This window comes from Manis javanica, chromosome 13 (genome assembly GCF_040802235.1).
Source record: "Manis javanica isolate MJ-LG chromosome 13, MJ_LKY, whole genome shotgun sequence".
Taxonomy (NCBI): domain Eukaryota; kingdom Metazoa; phylum Chordata; class Mammalia; order Pholidota; family Manidae; genus Manis; species Manis javanica.
The window spans coordinates 50,245,168-50,256,552 of record NC_133168.1 but is presented as its reverse complement, the minus strand read 5'-3'; the positions used below and the strand labels follow the sequence as shown (position 1 = coordinate 50,256,552).

Here is an 11,385-nt window from a genome sequence, read left to right as displayed (position 1 = left end):
GGAGGCTGAGAAGTTCCACAATTTGCCATCTGCAAGCTAGAAAGGCCCAGGGAAGCTGGCAGTGCAGGTGTAGTCCAAACCTGAAGGTCTAAGAACCAGGGGTGCCAAAGGTGTAACCCATAATCTGAGGTTGAAGAGCCAAAGGATCAAGGGCACCCATGTCCAAGGGCAGGAGAAGATTAGATATCCCAGGTCAAGCAGAAACAGCAAATTTGCTTTTCCTCTGCCTTTGTTCTCTCCAGGCCCTCAACAGAGTGGATGATATACACCCAAACTAGGGAAGGTGATCGTTTTTTACTCAGTTTACCAATTCAAATGCTAATCTCTACTGGACACACCCTCACAAACACATCTCAAAATCTGGGGCATCCTTAGTGCAGGCAAGTTGACACATAAAGTTAACGATCACACCATGAGAATAAAATATGAAAACAGCCTAATTCAAAAGGTGGAATAGACCCAGCTCTTTAATCTAATAGAAGCAAAACAAAAAAGCCACAGCACCAACATGTCCTAGAGTATCAAGCATAGATACTGTCAATAGATGTATCTGAAAATATACTCATGTATATTTTTTAAAAAGTATATACTTTCAAAGCATATATTTGAAAAAAAACTTTAAACAGAAACACACTATTTCAAAAAATCATAGCAAATGTATGAAGAACACAAATTTCTATGAAGAACAGAAGTTTATTAAATGCTTTATAGTAAAATATTGGGCCCACTCTGTTACAATACACAGGCTTGATGTTCTAACAAGTCAGGAAAACTCATGATGCCAGTACAGGTGGATTGTGGGGAGCTACAAATAGAAATATATCTTCCTTTTCTTCCACAACAACTGTAATACTGATGTTCAGAAATGTTTAGGCATTGGAAAAAGCCTATAAAATTTCCTGAGTATGCCATTAAACAATTCTTTAAAATTATGTTACCTTAATGGAAAACATGAAGATATTTTGATGGAAACATCTATTTGAATATTTATTATCTTCAGTAACTGAGAACCACAATCCTAAAAATGTATTATACTATAAGAAAGTCTTTGGAGTTATCATAAGGCTTTCCAGCACAAGGTAAATTTCAAGGCAATTTGTCAAGGACTAAATTTTCTTGAACCATCAAGCTAGTGATATGCGAAGATAAAAAGAAATGTCAAGGTAAGCTGATTATTTCCCAAATAACAGGATCCAAAAAATACTGGGGGGAAATAGGGTGTGGGAATGAGTGCATATTGGGTGATTATACAAATGAGTAGGAAAATGAACTGAGACTAGTTAGCATTAACTACCGTATAATATATTTTCATTCATTAGTCGACATTTTCTTCATGTATATAATTATTTCAGGAAAGCATTTCTAAAAACTAAATTGGTTCATTCATCAAGCCAAAGTTTGATTCTGAATATCTAAATTTATAGCTAACAGCATTTTGATATTTACCCCTAAGAGTGGCTGGCATTCTTAGCATGGTTCCCAAATACCTGGCTTCTTGATAAAATATTACTAAAATAGAACTGATGTTGAAAAATACTACCTACCTAGAACTCACAGTACGAGTCACAACCAACTGAACCAATTCATATCAATTAGCTCACACAGAACTAAACCAATTTAACCAATTCATGTTAGCTCACCCTGTTCTGAAAGAAAATAATTTTACTAATTCTATATGAAAGCAATTACTCAGAAAAATCATAACTAAGATTTTCCCTTACACTCATTTATAAAGACATATTGAGTCTTGGGCCTAAATTTGGTACTTCTAGTCCACACTTTGGTATCTTACCTTTTCCAAACTGACCATCAATGGAAGAACTTAAAGCAAAGGAGCTTTACTTCAGATGGAAGCATTTTGTAATCATATTAATAAGAGAAACCATGCCTTCAATGGAATGGAAAAAAATAAAATCCTATCTGATAATAAAGAATACTGCATTCCTAAGTAACCCAAACATACAACCACCTCCATCAGAGAATTAAGCAGTCAGGTCTAATACACTACAAACCATTTGATTAAAAGGGTTTATAACCAATGCCTTAACAAGGAAAGACTGGTGAAAATAGTTTTAAAATATATAGCCTTGTAAAATGATATCTTTTTTAATATTAAAACCTTGTTTCAGAAGTTCCCCGTTTTAGGTTGTTACTCAAGAACTCATCATGTTCAAAACTCAAATTATTGTGAGATCTTGAAATCATAAGAAGCTTCTCCTTATTGGTAAAGTCTTTTTTCATTGCAGCTTGGGGCACAAGCAACCTCTCCATTGGGTCCTCTTTGTTCTCTAGTTTCATATATCCTTTGCTGTTGCTTCTATCCAACCGGGGCCAGCTTGGATGCTTCCGTTGTTCTGCCTGAACAGTAAGGGTGGAGGGACCCCGGTCTAAGTCTAAAGATTTTGAATGGGATGAGAGCAAATGCAAGGATGTGTTGGACCCAAACTGTCTCCTAGCAGCCCCGGGAGACAAGAGCTGTCCAGCCCCAGGTCCAAGGGCCACAGAGGACTTGTGCTGACTTGACAACGACTCCCCCATGGAATTATTCCGCGGGAACACTGTGCTGACCGGCTTGAAGGACTCACTGGTGTTGGGCAAAGGGACCGCAAGGGAATCCATTGACAGGTTCCTTGACCTACTTTTGAGGTTCTCAGCATCCTCGGTGATGTTATCTATACTGGGTTCATCAATAACACAGTTATTAAGCTTGATCACAGGCAGTGTAAAAGCACTGATGGATGATGACACAATTGTCTTGGTTTCACATTTCTTAGGGGCATTGGTCTTATCATTGGTTGTCTTGGAGGAAGGTGGACAGAGGCCAAAGACAGACACAGAGCTGTCAGACAGCAAAGGTGGCATAAGATGTCCCAAACTCTTGCTTTCATCGAGTACAAGTTCATCCTCCTCAACGGAGCTGTCCATCCGAAAACTGCTCCTAAATCCCGAGAAAGAGGCAATGGTGTTTGCCGCCAGTCTCGAGGCACAGGAGTTTCCGTTCTGTTTTACTTCAGTTTCTCCCATCAAACCAGTGTAGATGCCATTCATATGCTTTTGCTCCTTGATTCTTAGCGTGTGGATGTCGATGACGGTGGAATAGATATCCCTCATGTGGATGATTTTGGTTTCTTTGTCACGGTTCTCGTGAAGTATGGCATTAGCACAGATGAAAACAAAAATGCCGATTCCCATTGTGAAAGGACCGAGTAGTTTCATTTTGTCCGAATGTAAATGCTGCTCAAAGAAGCGAACCACCACACCACCTTGGTTCCTAATGACCTGAGTTTCGTTTGTTGACAGTGTTGTCTCAGCATCAATAAAATGTTCTTTTTGGGGCCAATATCCAAGGACAGCCATTGCAATTCCTGCAATGGAGATAAGCACTCCTAAAATGAGGAAAAAACCAGATGGGGAATAAAGCCGGATTTTGCCTCTAACAACCACAACGTCCGCCCGAGGCCGACGCCTGACTGGTTTCTTCTCTTGAGTAGCAGGGGATGGGCTGAGGTTGACATGATGCTGTGACCTGGCCGAGTCTTGCCTTTTCAACGCGGCCAGGCCAGTTATCACTCCACCAGTTGCTATCATAGCTTGGTCTTTTATTCTGAAAAGAAGGGAAAAAGATGATAATCTAAATATGTTGGGGGGTATGCTCATCAGTTCAACCATTATTTATATATTTTTGTAGTTGTTTCATATAATGAAATGGAACAGAAGAACATATTTTTGACATAGTTTTGTTTACTAACTAACATACAATTCTGTAGATTTCCTCTTTGGCTGAATTAGTGTTTCTTTTATCAATGAAAGGTGAGCTCAAGGTATATTGTACTCAAATAATTTTATCACTTATTATATGAAACAGTCTCCTGGTCACAAGATACTCTTTCTCTTGCGCGCGCACACACACACACACACAAACACACACACACACACTCCTATTGATTATCTGTGTTATTTTAAAGAAATGGAAAAATCCCGAACACTTAATAGGACCCAAACAATCAAACCATAGACTTAACAAAAAGAATATATTGCACCAACCCATGATTCCCAGACTACTCTTATGAAAGTCATCAGTGAACTCCTAACTACCACATTTAATTTCTCCCTCTCAATTCTCATCTTTCTCACTTCTCTGTCTCCATGACAACTGATGACCCTTTCTTTCTTGAAATTCTCTCTTGTCCAGTCTTTTATGACTCTAAGTCTTCCCTGGCTTCACTGACTATTTCAATTTTGGCTCAACGTCCCTCACCGTAAAGGTACATCATCTTCCCTTGAGAGCCGTGGCCTTGGCCATCTACTCCTTACAGACTCCCACGGCATTCATATCCTCTCCTACACCTTCCACCATTTCCTTTATGCTAATGGATCCCAAGTCTGTATTTCAAATCATAGCCTAAGTTTCAATTTCACATTTCCAGCTCTCCACTGGAGAACATATGTACATTCCTGCACTGCCCAGCAAAGCTGAGCTCACATCTCACAGGTCTGCTTGCCTTGTCTGACTTTTTTCATGGTGTCAGTTCCCAGACTTGCCTCTTTCGTTATCTTTAAATTCTCCCTTTCTTCTTCCTCTCATTTTTCAGTCAGGTTCTGCATCCCAGACATTTTTACTGTATAATGCCCCTCAATTCTACCTCTCCATTCCAATCTTACTCTTTGCAGCCCAGTGCAGCTCTCACTATCTCTTACTTGACCATTACAAGACCTCCTGACTGGTCTTCTAAACTCCAATTTCTCCTCCTCCACAATCGAGCTCACACACTGAAGGCAGATTCATCATCTGTTAAATTATCCTATTACACAGCTCTCAAGTTGTTTAAAGATGGAATAATGGATAAACTATTCCCTACCACCTACCAAAGTTTAATCTGGGATTTCAGACCCATGAAATTTAGCTTTATCTCTTAACTGCTCCTTTTCATTTATGTAAAACTAAAGCCCAGTAATACTCCCTATACTCCATACTACACTGTTTCTGAGACTTTGCTAATGTTCATCCATCTAGATTCTCTAGCTAGACCCCCTTCACTTCACATATTAACATGTGGCTGCTCATAATCCACTTCGGTAAAGCATCCTCTGGCTGATTCAGCAGTCCCACACAAGTTCTCATTCTCAGAGCTCTCGTTCTTCATTTTAGCAAGTTTTCTATGGCACTCGCTGTATTATAATGTTTCTGTTCTTCTACTTGTGGTCAAGAGTCAAGTTTAACTCATATATTTATTACCAGAAACATTCAATATAGCACCTTGCACATAACTAGTATTCAAGAAATACTTGCTAAAATGCTCAATAAGGGGGGGATAATTCTTTTTCTGAAATTTGCTGGATGACCCTATTACTATACAACTTTCCCAGTTAAACATATGAACAAACAAATGAACACCAAAACAAAAAGCAACATTTTGTGAGTAAAAATTCTGTGGTAAAATATTTGTCATTATTTGTAATGAACATTTCTCAAGCTGCCAGATCTGGCTGGTAGGAAATGGAGGATATTTTAAGACCCACAAGGTCTCAGGCAAATTTCTGAGAGTGTTTCTTCATGGCATTAGCACTGGGGAAATCGAGTTCTTCCTTTGAATGTCTGTTTATGATTTCTGAATTGTGTTTAAATAACGGGGTTGTGGATGGTATCTACAGTTTTAGTTAGCTGAACAAGCTGGTGAGTAAAGCAGTCTTCACTGGAATTATAACTAGGATTAAAATAGTTTAACACTGGAAGAACAAACATTGCAAACTATTACAACCCATAGCTCTAGTCTGTGAGTTTACTGAAGCACACACACTGTAGTTTAGAATTTCTCACAAACCTTGGCTAAAACAAAGCTTAGTTTCAACCTCTGTTTTCTTGAACCAAAAATAGTTGCAGATGTTTGAGTACAATGTTTAGATTAGATAGCAGCCATCTCCCTCAGTTATATCCATATAGCAGGGTAAGATTTCATCTGAAATCCTTCTCAATAGAATGAAACAAGGGAAGAAGGCTTTCATCTGCAGTAAAAGCAGCCACTGTGAATTACCATTCCACACAGATTCCAAGTCCTCCCCCACTTGTTAAACCATTCTCTGCAAAGCATTGCCATTTTCTATTCCTATGGCTCATAGAGGAAAGGTGGCTAGAAGAGAAAAAAATATTGTGAGAAAGATAGAGAAGGATAAATTGGTGGAAAAGAGCAATGAGGGACTGGGCTCCTCTGAGAGCAAGCAAAGCAGGTTAGACTAGACAGGGAGAAAGAAACAGGGCACTTAAGAGTGTGGACACTGATGGACAACAAAAGGACAGAAGACTCCTGGAGGAGTTCAGGAGTGAAGGATAGAAGGGGGAAGTGAAAGGGTCACAGAGCTCTTCAGCCAGTCTACCCATGGCCAGGCCCAGACAGGGGCAGGCACCACTAGGGGTCCACGACTCCTGAGGATTGGCAAGCTCAGGCTGGGTACCAATGAAGTATGGTTGATGTACAATATTATATTGGTTTCATGCATATAATATAGTGATTTGACAATTACACGTATTTACCTTGAAGAGAATAAATGTTCTCCTTTTATTCCACTCAAGGCAATTCAACACTAAGTGAGCCTTTGTTATGAATCACTGCCCCAAGCTGACCCTGAGGGGAAAGCAAAGGTGGGTAAACTCAGTCACTGCTTAAGAGCCAGAAACCTCCTGGAGGAGATAACATAGCTAAGCGAAACCCAGTGAGATAACCCCTAACCCCTAGCAGGCACGTTCAATTAGGGAGGCCCTTTACAACAGGCTTCCTGAAGGGAACAGCATTCTAATATTTACCTCAGGAACAAAGTCAAGTGAATGGCATTTCAGGTGAGGTCAAGATAAAGAAAGCCTGGTGAACAGTCTCTGGCCTGCCTCCCGTCCCCAGCTCAGTGCTGACAGAGGAGAGCGGATAAGGCTTGAATGGAAGGGCTGGCCTAGGTCTTGGAAGGTAGCAAGTGTCATTCCTTGATGCTTGACTTTTACACTCCTACTCAATGGAGTTGGAGTAAGCAAATACTACGTGCATAATCTTAGGAAAATTAATCTCAACTTGCAGATAAAAGCAGTAAGGAGGGGCTGATCTTGGGAATGGCATGTGGATGCTAAAGGCAGTTTTACAATAAGAAACCCAGTGAATAAAAGAAAACCATAAAACCCAGAGTTACCTGTGTCTTCAACCTGCAATGTCAACTTGCTCCAAAGGGCTTCAGTATATGCAGGAACAGCCTTAATCTTTTTTATTTATGCTACAAAGCCACTTGTCCCCAACCCTACACTTTTATCCCTGCCTTTTTTTTTTTTTTTGATGTTGGGGAGATAGGGACCCTGTTGACTACAGTCTTCTTATTGTTACAAACTGTAAGATTCTTCTAAGTTTTAATAGTAACAATTGTAATAATAATAGTTACACACACTGCTTGTGGTCAGGCACTGTTTTAAGTGCTTTAGGTATAGGAACATACTGATTCTCACAACAATTCTGGAAGTGGGTAACATCATTATGATCTCCACTTTGCAGATGAGAAAACTGAGGCCCAGAGAATTAAGGTAACTTGTCTGAGGTCATGCAGCTTAAGGGTAGGTCCAGAGCCTGTGCTCTCACAGAATCTGAGATGGAACTAGGCCTCCAAATTTGCTTCCATTTCAGGTTTTCTTTCCCAGGCAGACTTCTTATTTTGATTCTGGTTTCCATCAGAACATACTCTAAAGAATGCTCTTTGACTTTACAAATGTGACTATGGACCAATCATCTTCCATTTCTCAAGTTACAGTAACCACCTGGGAAAAGCCATGGGGAATGGATGAGCTTGAAGGCTGTCCTTGGGTGAACATCTGGCCTCTGACCCGTCTACATCCCCTTCAGCATATGAAGGTGCAGACTCAGAACACACCCCTCTATACCTCTATACTCCTCCTCTTTGCTCTCTACCATCCCTGACAGGGAAGGACTGGGACACACATCCTCAAAGTTCCAAGAATCTTACTACACTGAATTTCATTTTGTTAACTTGGGCAGAGAGATTTTATTTATCAATCTCTCTTCATCCAAAATTTCACCCAAACTTTTGGAACTTGAAGAAAAGCCCTGTGGTATTTCACTAGAAACCTCCTCCTAGATAGACATTGTTACTTTGTGTAGATATTCATTCATGTAATTACCAAAACTGATACCTGATACTGCAATTATAGTTATAGGGATCAAAATATGTATCCTGGTCTGAAGAATATCATGATTAGCAACTCTCTATTTGAGGAGGCCATTTGCCTAGGTGTAAATAAACTTAAGCAGAAGGTCAGTCACACTCAGTTTCCCTATTCTCCAAAAAGATACCATGATTTTGTTAAAAGCCAAACTAAAAGACAAGTAGGTATATATTCTTCTCTTGACACCAAAAAGAAATTAGTTTGGCTACATGTTAATCATCCTGTTTTCCATTCCCAGTGTTCATAAACTAGCCACAACTTTGTTAGCAACAGCCATCAAGACTACCAGTTTACAATTGCACAACACACCTTCTTCCTCACTGCAAATCTGGATCCTGCTGGGCCATTTCCAGGCCTTTACCATCACAGCCATTATTTGCAGGCCTTGGAAATCATCAGCAGGAACTCAATCTCATTCACTACCTTTCTCACTGAGATACAGACTCTTGCACTCATTCAAGCACTCTATTCTTCTCTACTTGCCCACCTAGTGCTCATCTTCCCTCTGGACCATATTCATTCTACCCCTTTCAGCTGAAAGCTCTTTCTCCTTGACTGAGAGGATTTTTACTTTGTGTATCAGATGTTAACATTACACCATGCCATCTAATCATCAGGCTTATCCTCTCTGGTACTTGCTCTGATAATAATTTTACAAGCCTTGTTTGTTGTCCTTTACCCATTTTACAAGCTCAGGAACATTCTGGAACTTGCTTTTCATGGCACTAACGTATACTGGTTTTTAGTATTCACACCCTCATGGAAGTTTACCACACTGACCTGTTCTGACCACACTGTGAGTCTATAGATGTCAGGTGTGGCTAAAGATGAACTCACACACTTATATTTGAGATAAATATAGGTAAATAGACTTACAGAGTAGAGAGATTTTAGAAGTCTTTTTTGAATTAGACATTCCTTTTAGCCAACTAAGGACCAAGAAGAATGTTGTCTAAGATCTCACAACGAATTATCAGAAAGAATGGGACTGGAATTTAAGTTGTCAGATTCCCAGTCCAGTATTCATTCTTGGTTAGTCTTCTTCCTTTTGTTTTTCATGCTATCCCAATGCCTTGCAGGGTGTCTGGAATGTAATAAATGCTCAGCAAGTTTATCTGTTGAACGTGACCTGACTTGAGAAAGCTTGAATATGACTGAAATGTGTTAACCAGTGGGGACACGAAGTTAACAACTGGTCCTTGACTTCAAGGAGTATGGAGTCTGGTGGAAAAGCAAAGTACACATTTAAAATGAAATGAACTATACAGGAGGATGCTTTTCCCCACAGTCTGGAGGTATTAGTGGGGGCTTCCAAGAGGCAGCAGCAGTTCATGGAGGCTTGGCTCATTTTGCCATGAAGTTGGTCATGCAGACAGATTCTAATTCAGCCTTGTTCCTCACTATTTCACAAGGGTCCTTGACTAATGATTTTTCTTCATCTTCTCACCTAAAGTGTGCCTATTATTTTAAATATATTTGATACTGTCTAACTTACATGTTTTAATTTTTATTCTTATCTTGAAGGTTAAAAATTCACCAGAATGTGAGGCTCTCTGCCAAAAGGAAATAAAAATGAATCTATGCCTTCAGGACCAAACACAAACATTCTATAAAACCCCATGTGGTACCCACAAATGTGACAGATGGGAATATTTTCTGTTCAAGCTAGAACAGTTTTAGGACTTTCTTCCCTGTAGAGGCATTTTAAACCTTTAGAGTAAGATTTTTAATATATATCTTTACCAGGGTTGAAAGAGAAAATGTCTATGGGTGACTAAAAGTTCAATCATATTAAATTTTAAAAAATAAGAATAGAATAGAAATCTTTTTTAATGTGTGTCACAACAGTTTTGGACATGGACATTGGAATCAGACAGACTTGGCAGCCACACAACCTTGGACAGTTGTTTTAAAATCTCCTTGTCTCAATTCTTCCACCTGTAAAATGGCAAAAACCTTTAATACACAGCATATGTATTCTGGAGGCAGAAGACTTGGGTGGGAGGGTGAATTCCCTACACACTACTTAACAGCTACATTTGAACTGAATCAACCTCACTTTCCCCATCTGTAAAATGGGGACAGTAAAAGTACCTATCAGGTTTTGTAAAGCAAAGAAAATAAGCTCAGTGCCTGACAACTAAGCTCCACATTAGTGCCATTAGCTGTGTCTAATTTTTAAGGGTAAAATGAAGCAATATATGTAAATGTTTACAGAGTGCTATTTACAATAAATTCTCAATAAACAACAGCTATTATAGTTAACTCTTCATTACTCAGTAATAGTAACTCATTGTTCAGCTGGGTAAACCAAAACACATTTTAATATAGAAAGTTAAATAATTACTGATGGTTCACAGTATATGGAGAGGAAATTATGACTTCAAGTTTGTACTGGGACTTAGAGTCAAAATCTATCTAAAGGGAGACTGTAGAAACTGGCAGAAGCATTAATAATTCAGTAGTTGCAAAGAAGAGTTGAGTTTATATGAAGAGAGAGGCAGTTGGGAGAGTATAGAAAGAATAAGGTATATGTCTTTCTTTTTAATTCACTCTGTTTCTTCAGATTTGGAGAACTTGTCTTATGACAAAGGAACAATAGCAATAATAAAAACAAGGTAGAAAAACCAAAACCAGATTATCTGATATTTTTGCTTATCTTTGTGATGCAATTGAATTAACATGAGTAATCAGTTCTGCAAAGATCAATTCTGTTTCCAGTGGGACACGTGGGCATAAAACAGACTGAAAAGGAAGAGGAATATGGGGCTTGGGGCTATGGGGACTAGAGAAGATGCCATAAGGGTGACAGAAAGTGAAAATCTGAAAAATGTTAATTATGTAACAAGAAGTTTAAGCTATGATTTCACATATTTGTTAAGACCTTTGCTGGTGTGCCTTGGAGAGAATGGTTTTTTAATATTCAATGGATTCCTACATCTGGATGAGTGCTGGAACTAAAGGAAAGTACAGAACTTTTATAATGAGCAGAATGGCACTCAAGTCATTAAATATAAAATATCACCTTATGGTCAAGTATATCCTAAGCATGCAGAAAATGCTAGGAATAGAGATTGCACTTGGAAATCTATACATGTTCTTTGCTGCTGATGCCCTCAAAACCTGCTGGCCTGAAAAAACAGTAAAATACAGGCCCAAACCAATTATGAGCTGTG

General features: G+C 39.1%; 1 protein-coding gene across 2 annotated transcripts in view; it reads right to left on the bottom strand.

Annotated features, from left to right (window-relative positions):
* Positions 1–673: 673 nt before the first annotated feature.
* Positions 674–11,385, bottom strand: part of TMEM200A (transmembrane protein 200A) — a 92,643-nt gene continuing 81,931 nt past the window's right edge. For both annotated transcript variants that reach the window (XM_036994073.2, XM_036994071.2), the window contains exon 2: positions 674–3,604. In XM_036994073.2, the coding sequence (XP_036849968.2) occupies positions 2,113–3,588 (1,476 nt within the window). In that variant the 5' untranslated portion in view covers positions 3,589–3,604 and the 3' untranslated portion in view covers positions 674–2,112. The remainder of the gene's footprint in view (positions 3,605–11,385) is intronic.